The 20,230-nt window shown below is 34.5% G+C and overlaps 3 protein-coding genes across 4 annotated transcripts; 1 reads left to right on the forward strand and 2 right to left on the reverse strand.

Moving 5' to 3' along the window:
• Positions 1-1,019: 1,019 nt before the first annotated feature.
• On the forward strand, positions 1,020-5,914 carry LOC131841028 (solute carrier family 25 member 35-like). Its single transcript, XM_059189259.1, has 6 exons — positions 1,020-1,093; positions 2,187-2,428; positions 3,436-3,638; positions 3,873-3,996; positions 4,489-4,631; positions 5,536-5,914. Exons 2-6 carry the CDS (start codon positions 2,190-2,192, stop codon positions 5,724-5,726), a joined length of 900 nt encoding a protein of 299 aa, XP_059045242.1. The 5' UTR covers positions 1,020-1,093; positions 2,187-2,189; the 3' UTR covers positions 5,727-5,914.
• A 1,140-nt stretch (positions 5,915-7,054) lies between these two features.
• Positions 7,055-10,925, reverse strand: LOC131840996 (uncharacterized). 2 transcript variants are annotated; one of them, XM_059189224.1, is made up of 3 exons: positions 9,082-10,925; positions 8,804-8,913; positions 7,055-8,739 (listed from the first exon to the last, which is right to left on the reverse strand). In XM_059189224.1, exons 1-3 carry the CDS (start codon positions 10,811-10,813, stop codon positions 7,177-7,179), a joined length of 3,405 nt encoding a protein of 1,134 aa, XP_059045207.1. In that variant the 5' UTR covers positions 10,814-10,925; the 3' UTR covers positions 7,055-7,176. The 2 variants fall into 2 exon arrangements, with proteins under 2 accessions (XP_059045207.1, XP_059045206.1); XM_059189223.1 differs by having other exon boundaries at positions 9,076-10,925.
• Positions 10,926-15,235: 4,310 nt separating this feature from the next.
• LOC131841021 (uncharacterized) lies at positions 15,236-19,682 on the reverse strand. The gene is made up of 3 exons (XM_059189252.1): positions 17,276-19,682; positions 16,963-17,066; positions 15,236-16,750 (listed from the first exon to the last, which is right to left on the reverse strand). The coding sequence occupies exons 1-3, from the start codon at positions 19,617-19,619 to the stop codon at positions 15,236-15,238; spliced, it is 3,963 nt and encodes a 1,320-aa protein (XP_059045235.1). The 5' UTR covers positions 19,620-19,682.
• Positions 19,683-20,230: the final 548 nt, after the last annotated feature.

The following is a 20,230-nucleotide window of genomic DNA, read 5'->3' on the forward strand; positions in this document are numbered from 1 at the left end:
TCCTTTTAAAACCTTTCGAGACTGTCGTGGCGAATTCATACAGGGCTCACCAGATAGATGGTATGGTAGCAATTGGGACCACTTAGCTTCCATTACAAAAGGTCCGTTTTCCCCTAATCGAAGGTTTAGTCCCGCGGTAATTCGTTCAATACATATATATCAATCTATTCTCAATGTGACCACAAACTTTAACAATAAACAAAAGAGTATCTACATAAGCATGTGCGTGTCAAATACTCTGTAGTGTATGAAATGTTCTTATTTATATAATGTATTTTTATTGCATAATTTAAAAAAATATGCGATTTTTTAAATTATGCAATAAAAATACATTGTGAATGTGGGAAACTTCATACTCCTCGCTCCACGCAATTTCTGTAAAAAAGTCTATAAAGTTTTTACAGTACACGTACTATATTCATCTGTATATAGATAATTAATAATATATAATTAGATTAGACCATAATATATAATTTGTATACATAGTTATGTTAACATCACTTCTCACTATATATTATTGTTACACATCAACCAGACTCAAGTCTAATCGCCCCTCTCCATCCTAAGGTTGCCTGGAAGAAATCGCTTTTCAGCGATTAGGCCGCCCACTGTTCCTTTTTTACCTTACTTACTCTGTTAATTTTATTAAAACCGTATGAAGTCTATCTTTGAGGCTACGGTGGCATGGTGAGCTTGGCCGTTGTGCTCTCTATGGATAATATTATGGAAATCAAAGAGCATGAAGTAGATTCTATTATTTTTATCAATTTACTATAACTATTATCATTGTTAACATCCGTAGGTACTCGTGATCAATATCAACTCATATCCATACACGCTTCAGGCGTCTCGCCAAAATTACTATCAGTTACGTGACTACCTATTACGTCATGCAATTTGCGTATGTTATACTATTTTATCTTGTATACATTGCAAGCATGCCAGTAGTATAGCGTTCACAACGAACGCTACTCATATCTAGTAACAAATTTGCACATTTTATTTAATTTTAATATAAACAATACTTCTATAGATATGAATTGCTCTGTGTTCTAGAATATCCGTTTTATGGATTTGGAAGACAATTGTTTGAGTAAGTGAATAAGATACTTATTTGTATATCAGTAAGATATATTTTTGTTTATACAACTGTGTTATTGATTGTTTGCAGACATACCGCTACATGCTTGATAAAAATGTCACGGTTAAATTAATTAACTAATTAAATATTCACTATTCTTATCTAAGTAACTATTAGTTAATTTTATAAATAATTAGCTCATTACTTGAACCCACTACCTTTTGGCATTTGTAAGTTAGAGCAATTTGTCAAATTTTAATGTAATATAACAATATCTCTGGACAATTCACACAGTGCCATTTACTCCCAAGTTAAAGCAGAAATGAGAACTTTTTTTACAGGTACTAGACAAGTGATATACTTAGATTTTTTTTTCTAAATACAAACAATTATATACTGTTTGTACCGTGCGAAGAATTGAACCCCCAACAATTGGCAGTAAAGCGGCGTGCTAAACTGCTATACTACCGAGATCTAGTTGAAATGTTAAAATTATATTATTTGTATTAAATGTTTATGACTAGCTACTCACCCCGGCGTAGCACAGGTGTAGATTTATATGTCGTTCGTCATCTTGAATCACTCTATCTATCACTGAAAACTTCATTAAAATCCGTTGCTTAATTTGAAAGATATATGGACAGCGGAAGACTTTTCATACTTTATAAAGATAGAGGCTACGCGCCCCGGCTTCGCGCGGGTGTACATGTATTATATATTCCTCTTGATTCACTCTATCTATTAAAAAAGCCGCTTCAAAATCGGTTGCGTAGTTTTAAACATTTAAGTATACATAAGGACGGACAGACAGCGACAGCGACTTTGCTTTATATTATGTAATGATAATAATAAATAGTAATAATAAAGACATTTATTCAGCATTACATCGTAAAAGCTAAAACACACTGGTAACGTTGAATATGACTGCCACTCAGTAGTTATACTGTAGTACCTACAACTAAGTTATACAATAGCGCTGATTTTCAGTGGGGCCACTAGATATGTAATGAAATTACTTTTAAATTTAAATTAGACTGTAGAATTTTTCTAAAACATTAAATTTTAATGTTAATTTAAATTAACATTTTAAAATATTCACTCCCAGATCATGGACTTCCTAATTGGCGGGCTTGCCGGCGCGGGCGCAACATTCTTCACAAACCCCATAGATGTAGTAAAAACACGCATGCAACTGCAAGGAGAGTTGCGTACTCGGAACGAACACACTACCCGATACAGAGGCATCTTTCAGGCACTCTACGTAATAGCGCGCACCGACGGCGCCCTTGCATTACAGAAGGGCCTTGTACCGGCTGTATTGTTGGGATTCAGTATGAACTCTGTTAGGTTCGTAATCATTAATAAATACGCTATGATTTTTTATTTTAGTAATATTATAAAAAGAAACTGTGTGTGTCTGTCTGTCGCGCTTTTACGCCAAAACTATTGCACCGATTTAAATGAAATTAAATACATAAATAGTCTAGACCCTAAGAAAGGATTTAAACTACTTATTAATGCGAAAAAGGGTTGTAAGGGGAGATAAAACGTATGGACATAATAATAATAATAATAATAATCTCAGGACAATTCACACAGCGTCATCTAGACCCAAGTTAAGCTAGCTAAAGCTTGTGTTATGGGTACTAGATTACTGATACAAATACATAGATAATTTTTTTTTTCGTAAATAAATACATATTATACATAGAAAATACCCAGACCGATACAAACAATCATACTCATGAATACAAATGTTTGTGCCGTGCGAGGAATCGAACCCGCGACCATCGGACGTAAACCGGTGTGCTAGACCGCTAGCCCACCGAGGTCGTCTGAAATATCATTATTTTTAAAGCTAGAAGCTTGAAATCTTATCGAAACCGAACTGAAATTTAGGCTGTTGATTAAATGTAAACAAATATGATTAAAAATTAAATTTTATACTTAAGAGCATATAATCAAATGGGGGATGATAGTTTGTTTGGTTTGGAAATTCGTCATTCGTCGTGATATATGTATACATATATTTTCAATGGATGTGAATGGAGTAGTGCATCCGTTGGCGCTAATGGTATACGCTGGCGGGACACCAGTGCAAGATAATAGGATGAGTAATATGTCAAGGTCAAGGTCAAGGAGATAATAGGTCAAGTCAGTCAACTCATCTTGACAAATTCACCAGGAATTTAACATGATAATTCCCAGGGAGGTCAACCTTACTAATAATCAGTCATTCCCCATTACTAATAATTCCCCTGCCCCATACTACACATATAGGTCTTCAGGTATATTTCGACTTAATGGATCTTTCAATACTTAAAAGATTTAAATAAAACGTCGGCGATTTTTAGGTTAGGTATATATCACATTGCAGAAGTTCAAGGATGGACAAGGACCAATGAGGGGGAAGTCAGTTTAGGTAACTGTGTATTGTGGTCAAGCGTGAGTGGCGCTTTGAGCGGGGTCGCTAGCAACCCCGTGTCTGTGTTGAAGACGAGGATACAAGCCGCTTCCCACCCGAGCATAGCTGTAGGAAAACAGCATAGTTACAAAGGTATATAATTTTAAACGTGAAAGTTTGATAGTATGGATGGATGTTTGTCACTCTTACACGCAGAAACTACTGAATGTATTTCGATGATGCTTTACAGTAATATAGCGTAGAATAACACATATATTATAATTTATAAAGATATTTTGTAAATTGAGCGAAGTTTCGTGGGTCAGCCAGTTGATCATAAAATAGGGTTGTAATGTTTTAAGATTAAAAACAATATTATTTTCTCAGGTTTCTGGGATGGCTGGAAGACAATGTATAGGTATGAAGGTATGAGAGGATTTTTGGCGGGAATCAACGGTACCTGCACCAGATTAGCAATCGGCAGCGCCGCCCAGCTCACTTCGTTCTCTATGTAAAATTATTACTATTTTTTTTTTAATAAGTACTATTTTTTTTATTATTAATATTTAATATTGGGAATAACAGTATCAAAACTTAAATGTCATGAAATAAATACTTCATAATTATAACGCCCTCAAATGCCTCTGCTGATTTAAAAATAGTTATTTAAATCAATGAATCATTTCTTCCATGTTTTAGTATAGAAAAGTATTATTTTCCTTTTATCAAAAACCATAGAGACCATACTCGTATGAGATAGTCCCTATTTCTCCCTAATAATTTTTTTTAGTGACTATCCCATACGAGTATGATCTGCAGTGTACAATAGATATATTACATTGCGTATAATTAATAAAATAATTTTACGAGGAATTATTCAAACATCTAGAAGTATTTTTAATCTCTGGTATAACTGGAGATAAGATTCTCGTATAACTACATATATTTTGTTTACAACGTAATATCACTGTTGTGTCTATAACAATTGAAATCACATTCCCAGAGCTAAAGAGGCGTTGCTGAACCACGAAATATTGAACACCTCACCATTTGGGCTTGCATTCGCAGCGAGCTCATTAAGTGGCTTCATCGTTGCATTTACAGTGTGCCCCTTCGACGTCATCACCATTCGACTTTATAACCAGGGTAATAAAGGCGATTTTTTTTCAAATATTACAGAATGAAACAGGAGCTGCTTAAGCGAGGGTACTTTGAAGAATCGCCGAAACAGCTCGCGTTCGTGTCGAGTTTAGTCTCCGGCTTTTTGATTATATTTCTTGACTCGCCATTGGATATTATTAGCACACGTCTTTATAATCAGGGTAATGTAAAGATATTTTCAAAATTTTTCAAGATTCGGGTATAATTGGTTTTTGGCGTGTAGTATTATCAAATATTTATGTATATAGATGCACTAAATAAATAATCACTATATTTTAAGAGATGCCACCGGCTTTAATCTAAGTGAACTATAAAATTGAATCTATGAAACGTCTACACGTGATTACTACTATGTGAGATGACTACAATTAACAAAAACAAAACGTTTCCGATAAAAAAGTAATTCGAAATAGAAAGAGTAATTCGTAAAATTAAAAAGTATAAAAAGGAAAATACCATAGTTAAAATAAAATGGATGTATAGCATGCGTAGGGTGGATTTATGCGACTCTTCCTTTACATAAACCACCACCTACCACCTGCGACACATAGATACGTTTCTTTTCTCGTTAAAAATGAATCAATTCGATTTATAACATTTTACACCAAATAGACGGTATAAATTAGTAAAGGTGCATTTAATTCTACTTCTTTTATAAATCACAAAATTCATCAGCACTTTGATAGTTTTTGCAATTTACGAATATTTCCTAACATGTTTTTTTTAAAGTGTTACCTTCTGTCGTTATATTATTAATTAGGAATATCGTATTACTTTTATATATTTATGTGTATGTTTTATTGTAATATTTAATGTATTGTTTGTTTATATTGCTAACCAAAATAATATATTTGGCATAAATAAAGTCTTAAATGATGCTGTTCCGCAGGTTCTGGGGGAGAAACACTCTACAAAGGCGTATGGGACTGTTTCCGAAAAATATACCGCACTGAAGGCTTTCGCGGCCTCTATAAAGGCATTGGACCTCTTTATCTACGAATTGCACCGCACACTACAATATCTCTTGTTATTTGGGACCTGCTAAATAATATGTTAACTGAAAGTGAAAATGAAACGTAAACTCTAGTGGAGTGTTTTATTTTTGTACTTTCTTTACAAAAATAATTCTCATCTCACTGTAAGTGTAGAGTCAGTGGGATAAGAGTTGTTGTCCTTTTATCTTAAGAATTGTTCCGTTCACTTATCTCCGTTATTGCCTCTCCGATCTAATCCTTATCCTTACTTTCTTACTCAATAATATAAATGTGAAAGTCAAATAATATAAATGTGTAAGTCTGTCTGTGTCAGTGGTAAACGAAAGATTGTAGGAAGTATCATCATTAAACTTGAAAATTATTTTTTAGGCTATTGATTAAAAATAAACAAATAATACATATGCAAACTAATACTAAACTTGAAAATTAGTAATTTTTGAAGCTAGAACAATGAAACTTTATTTGGTCAAGGTCATTATTCTACGCGGTCGAAGTCGGGGAACAACTAGTATAGTATAATATTCGATAATAATGTTGCAGAAAATAAGAATAATTAATACATTCTTACACACTCTGAACTAATTTGGAATACGAAAGTCATTTTTATTTGTCGTAGTTTACACGTATAGAAAAGCAATGTAGGTATGTAAGTATTATTGTTTACGTTTTAATGAAACGATGAACTACGAATAAAATTAATCAAATTATATTAATTCATATAAGGAGGTGAAAAATGTATTTCCCAATCAATATCCATAGAACTATCGGAGCTCATATCTTCGTCGTCACATGAACAGCTCTTAACCTCTTCCATTTTGTCTTCATAGTTTACACATAGAGAATCAGGGTTATTGGAAGTTAAAATACCAACTGCCTGTTTGTAGGCTTTTAGGCATCTGTTTTCACATTTTTCTGGATGGTAACGTTCAGACCACGCATCTCCGACAGTTTTCCTGATAAGCTTTCGTTTCTTCCTTTCCAACTTTCTTAGTCTAACTTCGTTATCAGCTCTAGCTATTTTGTATACTAGAGGAGTACATTGGTCTTGATATCCTTCGCCTGGCGGAGTAACTTGCATTTCAATTTTGTATTCGCCATTTATTTTACTTACCATAAGAGTTGGTTTCTCTTCAATCCGTTTTTTAGATTTCTTCCATGGTTCTGACACTTCAACAGAAGATTTTATTCGCTTTGCTTTGTTTAATTTACGTAGCAAATATTTTGATACAGCACCTGGTCTCCAACCTTGGGTAACCTAAAATGATATTAAGCGATGAATGATGGAATTATTTGATTTTATAGAATGAATAAAAAAATGTAAAATAAATCTTACTTTTTGCTTGCCAGCTTGTCTTTCATAAGTTGCAAAAAAAAACAAAATAAATCAGTACATAATAAACATTTATTTGTCTTAGAATTAGAGACGTTACATAATTTACCTAGTATAATATCGAATTAATCTTGCTCTTAGTTCTAATAAAACAACACAAAAGCCTACACCATAAATATCAATGTGGACATATATGTGAATGAAATTAGCCAGTTTGTGTATGAACAATTTTGCTTGTATCAGCTGCTACCAGCCTTTCACGTTGTTGTTGCTTCATATATTCAGTGTTGATAAAAGAGTGGAAACAAGGTACGTGAAAAGAACTTAAGCTGATACCCTGGTCTGTTAAATTAGCGATCCTCTCCTTTGGACTCAAATTTTTGTACTCTTTTAGTTTGAAATATGTTTTATTCCCGTGATCATCCACAGCTACTACGCCTTTCTCCGAGGGTACAGGATGTCTACATTTTATTCTATTATTTTGGAAACCACGAGAAAAACCTGTCAACGGAACCACTCGTTTTGTTTTATCATTTCCGGGCAATTGAAAATGAGGTACTAAAGGAGGCTCCGGAATTCGCACATCTTCGCCACGTGCGAGCATGTCCTGTAATTTCGATAATAATAATCGTTTGTCTGGCCCAGGACCAATAATTCCCATCCTTGACAGTTGTTTCGGGGAAGCGTCACTAAAACAACTCCAAGTTGCTTCAGAACCTTTGTAAGATTTATCGTATTGTTTATCGCCGGCTCCGCCTTTTTGTTCCTTAACTCCAATCTGTCTTCGGTTTTTTTGCGGTATCGTACCTCGTGGCTTTTGATAGAAACGCCATCTACTCTGGCTGTCAATATAACCATCAATACCGACAACTAACCACTTACCGTTACTGGTTTGGAACTTTCCAGTCTCGACATCTACTTGTTCTCCATTAGGGCCTATAAAGCCATTAGGTGCCCATCTTCCATCAGGCGCTATGTAGCCGTCGATATTTATTTCCAACCAGTTGTGGTCAGGACTCCAAAAGCCTCCTAGATCACTACATTGTTGTTTACCATCTGGTCCTTTAAAATATCTAGGCACAGGATTCCCGAAACGATCTAATAATTTTACTCTATAGTCTAAATATGAATATTGGCTTGTATTATCTGTTTTTATGATCTTTTTACTTTTAAAAGTGGGATCAAATGTAGCATTAGGTGGTGTAAATTCAACTACCCATTCATCGGAATCGGTGTCGGAACCAGTGGAAGATTTTTCTTCCGAGCATGAACATGACACATCCACCGTTGTTTTGTCACCATCGGTATGAGCGGGATGACATAGACATTCAGGATTTTCTGCATCAGTTAATATACCTAACGCTTGTTGGTACGTTTTCAAACATATCTCTTGGCATATGTCTGTAAATGCATTTTGTATAAATTCCCGTTGAGCTCTTTCAAGTCGCCTCTGCTCTCGTTCTTTCTTTTTCTGTCTTTCTCTATTTTCTTCGTCAGTTCTACCTACAGTATAAGTTAATACAGGTTTATCTTCATAAGGATATTGATTGAAAGTTCTCGGTCTCGTATAGGTTTTCATTGTCTCCATAGTAACTATATATTCTCCATTCTTCTTATGTACAATTAAGAGAGGTCGCTTCAAAGATCGCTTTTTCAATCGCGCCTCTTTCTTTCTCTTCTTTGATATAAGTACATCAGGGTTTTTAGCCATTCGTAATAATCTCACTACATGTTTATTCGTTGCGCCTGGTTTCCACATAGGTCGAAACTATAAAAAAAATCAAAGAATTAAAAAAAAAACAAAATTAATTTTGTAAAAATGATCTAAATACCTTAATTCCGGGGACATCTTCGGCAGTCCACAGCCAACCCATATTCTTAGGTACTATGCCAAGGGTTCCTGTACAGGGCATTGCACAATGACCGTGTCCAATTTGAGGTGCTGGAATTATAAAAATCAAATTAATTACGGACAACGATGTATCTTGCCAATTAAAGATTGCCTGACATAAACATACAGCAAGATGAAGATATAGCTTATAGAAATAAGTGTTAAGAAAGTACAAAAAAGTAAAAAATTAAAAAAATATTAATAAATACATACGTATACCTTGATAACCATAGTTAAACTTAAAACGATCATCTTTCTTTTTCTTTTTCCCTTTTTTAGAATCTTTTTCGGATTCAGCGCTCTTTTCAGAAATTATCGGCCGTTTTTCAGTTGGTGATTTAGAAGGGGATTTAAAATTTTTCTGACTGTCTTCATTTCTCTTTTTGCTATCACTACCCGAGGTACTCCAAGTCTTTAATTTATTTTTATCCACTAATTTATGATAAATGGGACATGGAAAAGATTCTTGACCAAGTTTTTTAACTGTATCGTCTCCAGTCTTTTCATAACCACCGCAAACCTTGCAGTATGTTGTCTTTTTTGTAAATCCAAACCTACATTCGCATGTGCAAAAGCAAGGATCCTCTCCAAACTTCATTTTTGCTTTCATACCTCCTACCACTTCTTCTACGGCTTGTGTAATATCACAACACTCTTTCTGCATACTAGACATATCCAATAGAATACGCTCATCTTTAATAGATTCTTTATTCACCTTACCATCACAGTCAATTTTTTGACACTTTGTAACTTTTATAAATTGTGCATCTTTTATCGGTAAATCCAAAGAACAATAACTATGACTGCAAGAGCAACTTGTTTCTTTCTTACTCTGATTATCACTGTCGCATAACTTAATTTTGTAACCCGCTTTAAGGTCATCTAATTTCTCTGAACTTTGTCCTTTTATTGATGCACTAGAGGATTTAAGATCTTTTTCTACAGTAAAATAACCTACGCAGTAAACCTGTTTACCATAAGGACCCGTATTATCTCCAAAGATGTAATTCAGTGTATTTAAATACTTTACTTCAGAGCTAGACTTAGATTTTCTTAATTCCTTACGCTGATATTGATCTAAGACCGTATCACTTTTCACTAAACTCATATTTGTACAAATAGTATTAATACACTTCTTATTTGCCGATTCACAGCTATTTATAGATATATTGTCGTCGTTGACAATTTTTGTACCAGGCTCTTTAAGTTTAGTTTTCTCTTTTGAATCAATTATTTTAAATATTCTCGTGGTTATTTTTTCATGATTGTTATTTAATGAATTTATTTTAATACCAGTTTCGAAATTTTCTGTATTCTTGCAACTTCTTTTTATTGCACTTAGAATTGTAGGTTTATAGTTAAAATTTGTGTTATAATTATCTTTATTATTTTTAGAGAGAGATCTACTTTGCGTAGTATTTTCATGCTTTAAGTAACTTAGTTTGATAGAGAGCTTAATTGTAGCTATTCGTTTTGAAGTAACTTCATCAAATACATTATAATATCCATGAAGTAGTACAGAACCTGGTTTATAGTTTTTGTATAATTTCTTAATATAATCAATATACTGATAATTCCAAGGAATATGTGTCGTGCCTATTTTATACTGGGGATTTTCCTTACTCCAAAAAGATAATTCAATTGGAAACTTCTCCATGTTTGATATAAGTTCATTAATATTATTTACTAATAGTACTGTTTGTCCTGCTAGTACTTTATGTTGTAAAGCTATCTTATCAATAGGTAAGAAATGTTTTATTTTAGATTTTCTTTTGATCTTTTTCTTATTCAAATTATTTTGTACAACTGGAGTTAGATCCTTAGGATTTTTTAAATCAAGTGAAAAAACATCAGCAAATTGGCTTTTTATTAAAAAATCTTTACACTCAACGTAACTTTTCAAATCTTCTATAGCCAATTCAAACAATAACATTGAATCCGAAAAAGCCATTTTCAATATGTGTTAAAAATAACTAGATAAGATTTTCTATTAAATTTACTTACTGAATTTTAAATAATATTTTTTAAAACACATTATAACTTAAAATTTTAAATGTCCGAAATATAATAAATGTCAAAATCTGAAACTAAATGTATATATTTTTTTTTGAGTAGCTAATAGCTATTTGTAGACGAATATCTTTTTATAACAATGTTACTAATATTAAAAAGAGGTCAAATTTGTGAGGTTGTAATCTCTGGATCTATTAAACAGATTTTGAAAATTCTTTTAGTGTTGGATAGCTTATATATCGAGAAAACATACTATAACATCACGCTACGATAGAAAGGAGCGGAGCCGCAATGAAAAAAGTAGCAAAAACTAGGAATGTGAGACTGAGACGAAATTACGGAGGTCAGCAGTCTTATACAATATAAAGGAATATTTCCATAGTAGCCGCATAACCCTATAGCTAGGCATGTGAAAGGCAACTTGTAAAAAGATTTTTAGTTAACATTAACATTTATAATATTAACCTCCGCTTTGGACGGGTGTTCATGTACTATACATAGAAATCTTCCTCTTGAATCACTATCTATTGCTAAAAACTGCATTAAAATCCGTTGCGTTTAAGTTTAAAAGATCTAAGTGGATAGACAGTGGAAGCGACTTCACTTTATACTATGTAAAGATAAGCTCAAAATCAAGATATAGATATTTATTTATTTTTTTTATTTATTTATTTTTAATTCGGAATTACATCCATATAGTGTTAGTAAAAAACTTATAAAACTATGTTAGTAACTTATAATATACATATACGTAGATAAATTTAATTCATGTACCTGTGTCCACGTCCAGAAGCACTGGGTCCACAATGCAACGTTATCCAGTGCCTCTGGAGCGGACAATCAGGTATATTAGCAACAGTTTTTAGGATGCTGTTTGAGCTCCCCGAATTCTGGACATCAGTGATGCAGCTCTTTTACGCATTATGGCTTGAAATCCATCTACCCGCGCTGCTGCAAACATCTCTGATGCGCTACAGAACCGAGGGAGCCCCAACAACATCCTAAACCCATTATTATACTGTATACGAAGAGCGTTGTATGCCCTCTGCGTATACCCAAACCATAGGCCGCACGTGTAAAACGACTGACAATACGCTTTAAACAACGTTGTCTTCACGTCGTTATTACACCGTGCAAACCTACGGGCCAGCATATTACATCGGACCGACAACGCTCTTCGTTCCCTCTCTATGTCATAGTCATCATTCAAGTCCCCCGATACAATGTGACCCAGGTATTTAAACCGCGACACCCGATTCAATGGTGTGCCATAAAGACATACCGCCGGCATACTTCTCTGTGTGCTATTTTTGCCATGAAATATCATGACCTCGCTCTTTTTAACATTGTATCGGAGGCCATGTGACTCCGCATATTCTTCACACGTCTTCAGCAGTCGACGAAGTGCACTAATCGATGGACTCAGCAGCACCATATCGTCCGCGTAACTTATACTGTTAATCATGTTTCCATGTATGGAGCATCCGATCCTGGCACTGCTAAGCCCATCAATCAGGTCATTCACATATAAACTGAAGAGTGCAGGAGAAGACAGTCCCCCCTGTCTCACCCCACACCTCAACCTATACTCTTCCGAGAACGAACCCGACCATTTGACCTGGTTAACTTGATGATCATACCAATACTTAAATAAATCAACCAGCTGACAAGGTACAGCTTGGCGATGCATTTTTGACCATAATATATCATAATTAACCAGGTCAAACGCCCTGGAAAGATCCAAGAAAACTGCATAGACAGGTGTACTTCTATCAGTATAATACCTGACCGTGTCCTTGAGCGCCATAATAGCCGTCTCCGTCGACAGTCCTGGCTGAAAACCGAACTGCGCATCGTGTATATTAAAATATTTGCCTACTCGTCTCTCAAGAACACCGTCAAGCACCTTCGCAGCAATAGTAGCCAACGATATGGGTCTATAGTTCTCTTTATTTGAGAGATCGCCAGTCTTATTCTTTGCTATGGGTACAACAATAGTCCTCATTAATGCATTCGGAAGATAAGAATGCTGTATACACAGATTATATAATGCAGTTAATACCCTCAGGAGTTGCGGACCTGCACACTGGAAATGCTCTACACTAAGTGAATCGTGACCCGGCGATTTACCTCTTGTCATTGATTTTATAACGTACTTTATTTCGTCCGTAGAGAACTGTACTGGTACCCTTGACTTAGTGCTCCTAGCACATTCCGACCGCGTACTGGGTTGTAGTACTGGATCCACCTTAAAATGATTCATAAACAAATCCGCAATATTCTTTGGGTTACTTATGCTATTGACGCTCACAGGAATGGAAGGTTTAGGGCTGAGTTTCTGAGTTAACTTCCAGAATCTCTTAAAATTCTTACCCTTATGCTCTGCGCCTAAAATATCCAACTTAATTTGTTCCGCATTATTTTGACAAAATTTTAATTTTTCTTTAAATGTTTTACCTTTTTCCCTCATAGTTACATACAGAGGCCCGCATCGTGGCTCTCCATAGAACTTCCAGTTAATAAAAGCCTGCCTCGCCTGCCTATGAGCGTCCCTAACATATTTATTCCAGCCAGGCACAGCATGCCTTCTCCATACGCTTTTTTCTGAGTTGCCACTAAGGATAGCCGCTTTTCGAATTAATGAAATCATATTATTATAGAAAATATCAATTGACTGTCTATGTCCTTCGTTGCAACATAAGCTGTCACCACACTGACTAACATCGAAAGGAACATTTAAAGCACTAAGACTTTCTGTACACAATCGAAAATAATTATCTACCTGCGTCACTTCTCGTGTACCCCATATAGCCGGATCTCTTTGCCAGTCTTGGTATTTTACAGAGGTATTCATAGCTACTATACCCAAGTTAATATGCACTACAAGCGGGAAGTGATCAGACCAATATACATCCTCATAAATCTCCACATCACAAACGGTTCTTAATGCCGCTTCAGTTACAATACAATGGTCCAACCAACGTTTACTTCCACATACATCACTGATGAACGAAAACGTGCCAGAGAACCTTCCTAACATAACATAGTCGGCACAACTCCATTGTTGTTCATTACAAAAATTTAATAATTCCGTTTCAAATAATTCACCGGGATGCGCATTAAAATCTCCCATAATATATATATTTTCGGTACCTGAACTTTCGACGATTGCTGCTACTTCACTCAGGCAATTACAAAATTCAACAAAATTATCAGGAGTATTCGTAGGCATGTATATACTAAAAAACAACATAGTGCGTTCACTGACTGTAATTTTAATGGCAGCGATACGATCACTCAAACACGGAATAACAGAGACAGATGTAAATATCGATTTTCTCCATAAGAGTGCTACTCCACCAAAGGGTCTACCTCTTAATATTCCCGCTGACATATCAACGGCAGATTTGCCAAAATAACCAAAATTATTATCCACAGTCCCCAGTACCGCTAGTTCATGTGGTAACAGCCATGTCTCCTGAAGGGCAATAATGTCAACATTCCTACATAAGTTTCGTATACATTGAACCGACCTCTTTAGTGACTTACAGTTATAACTTACACACTTAGCAATAAACTTATCAAAATTAAGAGTATTTATATCCATTAATTAATGTTAAATAATTATCTGTACACATATAATAAATTAAGTATCTAATATATTATATACTCGACGGTAAATTATTAACCTTACTTTTATATGTAACAAATCTACGGAATGCTATTCCGTCAGGCCATAAGTTCTCATTCATAAATACATTTAATTTACTTTTAGGTATCATGAACTTGTAAGTGCAATAAACGCATGTATGTGCAATAAACGCAAGGTGCAATAACTTTTTTGTTTGTAAAAAATGGTACAAAAGTAATGTAGTTTATGACATTAATATGTGGGTAGACAGCGACAAACTCGTGCTTACGGCATAGTGAGAAATTAATAGACTTGGTGGTAATGAATAATATAATAATAATATATCAATTGGCATTATCATATCTATACCAATAAAAAAAATTGAAGTGTCTGTAATATTGAAATAATCGTTTTTAAATACGGTACATATTTAAAAACTATTATTAATATAAATACGGTACATACACCAAAATAACATTTTTTACAATTTTTGTGTGTCTGTTTGTTCCGGCTAATCTCTGAAACGGCTGGACCGATTTTGACGGGTAGCTGATGTAATAAGGAGTAACTTAGGCTACTTCTGTTTTAGAAAAAATCTTTTATTTTAGAAATATAAAGTTAAATTCCACACGGAAGAAGTCGCGGGTACAGCTAGTTCACAATAAGAATGTATAAGTAATAGTTTCAGATGTACAAATGTAAATGTCTTTAACAAAACCTACGTATGTTTTACTCTTTAATTTCCGATATAGACGTCATTGTTTTATTAGCAGAAGATGGAATAGTAGTCAAAGGCTGAGTATTTTTAGTGCCGCTCAGGCTATACGGTGATAACATCTTTTTTGGTGTATTGGAAGCTCTGTTTGTCTTTATAGGTGCTCTAAATTCTTTCAAATCATCATACATTTCCAATCCTTGCATTATTTCACGATATTTTGCGATCTTTTTTGGATCTAACTGTTTCATTTTATCTGTATATTTCATTTTATCTGTATGTATCATATTCCTGTTGTAATTAACTGAAACGCTCATCACAACAGGATTCTTCGCTTTGGCAGATGAATAAGGTACGGTTTTGTTTATTTTATCAGCTCCGCTTTTCGTTGCTGCCACCGGCAATACCATACCTTTATTATCCCCTTTTCTTTTTTGAGGAGTACTTATACCGGTTGGCGTACTTTTCGGTATATTTTTTGTTGTTGGCTCCTGCTTATAAGCAGATTTACTAGATTTCTTCGTATCTGTTGTCGAACCTGATACGTTAGATTTACCATCTTTTGGTGACTTTCTCTTGGTATACCATGCCCATTTACCATCTTTATCCACGTAACCGTCGATGCCTATCTTCAGCAACTTTCCACTATTATCAGTAAAAGATCCCTCTTCAGCCGAATAAAACATACCATCTGGTCCAATAAAATTAATTGGTATCCAACGATCGTCCGGACCAATATAACCGTCCTTATTGATTTCCATCCAAATATGATCAGGACCCCAAAATCCGCCTAGGTCACTGCATTCCTGTTTACCATCGGGACCTTTAAAATATCGAGGAACAGGATTTCCATACCTATCAAAGAGTTTAACTTTGTAATCTAAATAAGAATACTGACTCTCGTTTTCTGTTAACGTTGGTGGGTGTTTGGCTTTCACATCCCATCTAGCGGCTGGAGGTGTAAACTCTATAGTCCATTCATCGCCATCGGTGTCGCTGCTAGAAATAGTTCCTTCTTCGGAACAAGAACATGAATCTACAGGAGGGCTAATATTTTTCACAGGTTCCGTATAACAAGGACATTCGGGATCGTTAGCATTCGGTAACGGGAGTAGTCCAATAGCTTGGTTATATGCCTTTAAACAAATCTCCTGACATTTATCTCGAAAACTAGATTGTAGAAGTCTGCTTTTACGCCTTGTTTCTCTACGTTCTCTTCTTTCGTGCTGCTTTTGTACTTTAAGCTTTTCTGCTTCCGTTTTACCGACTGTATATATTAAAGGTGGTTTTTCGTCATAAGGGTATTGAAACAATAATCGTTCCTTTGAATATTTTTTAAATACCTCCATCTGCACTGTATACTCTCCATTCTGTTTTTTCACAACCAAAGTTGGTTTCATTTCTATCTTTTTTTTGCGCTGCATCATTGCTCGTTTTTTCTTGGCAATAATATCGATACCTTCTCTCATAGCTCTATATCGTCTTACTAAAATTTTGTTAGCTGCACCGGGTTTCCATTTTGGTCGAGGCTAAAAACCGTAAAATTTTCTATATTATAGATATTAATTATAAGAGAACATAAGAACACGATTTATCATCAATACAGATGTAAGGAAATAAATACTTGTACAAACTTAGAATTGAACCATGTTTTACAGGAAGTTCAGTAAATATTAAAAAAACAATTAATTGTAAGTTATGGTTATTCTAAAATGTGTATTAATTTATTATAACTATTTACCTTCATTCCAGGTATATCGTCAGCAATCCAATTCCAGCCCATATATTTAGGAACTGGAGGATATGGGTATTTAATTACAGGCTTTTTTTCTACGGCCGGTAGAGCTGAAAGAGATACGATTAATGCAAACAAAAACTATTTTTATTATTTCTAACTTGTAACTAAAATAATAAAATTATATATAATATGTATGTATGTTATACTTAAACAGCTTAAATCTAAATTGTATATTATATATTAATACTTTAGAGATGGAGGATACTAGGGCAGAATTAAAAATGCATACGCGAAAGTTTATAATAAACATACGTACGTGCTTCTTCAACATTGGCTGTAAATTTTCCGACTTTCTTTTTTTCTTGCTTTACTTTCTTAGTAATCTTCTCTCTTGTCTCTTTTTTCTCAGACTTTCTGTCGGGTATACTTTTTATAGAACGACTTGGTGTTAGCTTTCGGTCCACTGCAGCTATACGGGAGGCGACTGTTTTTGAACTTTTAACACTCATGTTATCAGCTTGTTGCTTGGACTTTTCTTCCTCCGGAAATGGACTTGGGACATTTATATATTTCTTGTCATATAACTTGTGGTACACTGGACATGGATGAGGCTTAGTATATACGGGCTGATCTCTCATTTCATCTCCTAGGCATTCGAAACCACCACAAACGGCACAATAGGTGGTTTTCTTTGAAAATTTAAAATTACATGTGCAATCACAGTAACACGGATCATCATCTTGCCCGGTCTTATTTTTATTACTACTGATACCATCTGATATGAAATGTTTTACTTTATCAGCTACATCGCATGATTTGATGCAACATGTATTATGAATATCGTCAAAATGTACAATAATATCACTGTCCGCAGGGCTTGGAGGCAAGTGCTGCTTGTTTGGGCATGCAGGTTCTTGACATTTTGAATTGTCAGAGCGTTCATGATCATTTTTGCTCGTCACACTAGTACAAGCGGTTTTGGAACACGATGTAACGTCAGAAGCCTTCATACTGGGGCAGTCTGTTGAGCAATATTTAAATATTGAAGATTTACCCGATACTGGTGTAGATGTGGGACTATTTTGTTTGTCATATTCGTGTTCTACAGTGAAATAGTAAACATTGTATACCTGTGGTTGCTTGTTAAAAGGACAGTCCTTTCCCTCGCATGGGCTGGCTTCACTACCACTGTCATCGCAATCTTTACTACATACGGATGAACAAGAGTTTCGTTTAGTCAAAGCCATTTGCATTTTATTTACGCAAGCACATTGAGTAGACAGACCTTCAATATTACTTCCTTGGCTAAATACGCCTTCATGACGTAAAAATTCTTTAATTTTCTCAGCGAGATTGCAAGATTTGCTACCACAAGGTCCTATTACATCTTCAATATTAAATTCCTTATTATCTTCTTCAACTAGATTTTCTAAATAAGCTCTCATTTCTATCGCTATTTTGCAATCCGCTCTACCACAAGGACCTCTTATGTTAGCTATATCAAACGTTCCTCCTCGAGAATCTTCTGATTTCTTTCCAACATTTATACAAACAAGACAAGGATCGCCCTGCACTTCTTTTCTAAACCTTTCTGCTAATTTACCTGTAGGCCAGTTAGACTCTTTACAGTAACAAAGCTTATCAATATCAGTAGCCTTATATCTAGGGCTAATAGTTGGTCGAGGTGTTAGCATTCTCATATTGTCATTACAGGAGACAATAATTTTTCGAACGTAATCAATAATATGATCAATATCAGGGCACATCTCTGGTGCTTTATAAATAGATTGTGGCGGTTTGTCTGCATTGCCCATGCAACAATAATCTCCTTCATTGATTAATGAGAGATTAGCACCGGGAGCGTTTTTGTAATCTGCATAAATTATTTTATTTGGCCTTGTTTTATCTATAACAAAGTTGTTTTCGATTTTGTTACAATTTTCTTCGAAGTCTTTATCCGTTGTTTTCATGGTACAAATATAAGAAGTTGTTTTAGAATTAATGCCAGTGTATAAACATTTCTTAACTGTAGGATCTTCAGAGAGTGTACGAAATGATGTTGTTACTTTATCAGTTAAATAGGTAAGCTTAACCTGTAGACCTATTTTTGCCATTAACTTTGCCGTACCTTCTTCGAAAACATTATACTCTTCATTTAAGGTAACAGGTAAAGGTTCTTGGCAGTCGCAAATATTTTCCAAATATTTTAAAAATACGTTATCCCACGGAATCCTTGTGGATCCAATGAAGACAAAAATATCTTCTTTACTCCACAAAGACACTTCCAATGGGAATTTGTTCATATTCTGAATAAGGAATTCTGCACTACTAGTAAACAAAACTGACTGTCCTGATTGAATTACTGGTTCAGGTGGTGGTTCTTCCACTTTGCCTTTTTTCCCTTTTTTTGGTTTAGGTGGTTTCTTTTTCTTTCCTTTCTTACCAACCGGCTCCGGTGGTAATGGAGGAGGTTCGGGCATAACAATATGAATTTGTTTGGGGTCTTTCAATTCTAATGAGAATATATCTGCAAAATCACTTCTTATGATTAAATGTCGACTCTCTACTAAACTTTTGACACTTTCTACAACCACTTCAAAAAGAAACATTGCATTGGTAACAGCCATTTTTGTATTTAAGCTTTTATTAAAAAAATGCATGTATTAAAAATACTAAAAATTTACATATTAGGTAGTGTTGATGTAAATTTCAACGTCTAGTAATTTTTTAATGACATTGTCATTAATTATTTTCTGCCATTAACAAATGAATCACATCAACTGAAGTTTAACCTTCGACTGTATTGATGTACTTAATAAAAAATATTCACTCGGTATAAAATGTAATAGGTATTCTTTCTTTTTTCTTGCTTTCATATACCATTAGCATATATATAGCGGGTGCTCCATTTCATAATCATTTATTGCAAAAAAAAAAATAGATAAGTAGTTCATAAAAGGTAGATCGTAATTGTTCACACCGAAGTACAAAGTACGTTCTCATATCATTCTTCTTACATAATCTTAATTTACATTATCTTCACTTGATAAGCGTTGTATTTAGAATACCTACAAATGAGATTTACATTTTGACGCAATTTAAATAAAGACATTTTTTTATGGATAGTAGTGGAATAGTACAAGTACCTGCGCTAATGCTAACGCTGACGGGTCACCTAAAGTATGATACGCTGAGCATAACGTTAAGTCCGTTAAACCATCGAGGAGAATAATCAAGGTATATAGGGTAACCAATGGGAGATCAGCTTAAC

Source organism: Achroia grisella, unplaced genomic scaffold, assembly GCF_030625045.1.
Source record: "Achroia grisella isolate CSIRO2021 unplaced genomic scaffold, CSIRO_AGI_Agris_v1 utg157, whole genome shotgun sequence".
Taxonomy (NCBI): Eukaryota; Metazoa; Arthropoda; class Insecta; order Lepidoptera; family Pyralidae; genus Achroia; species Achroia grisella.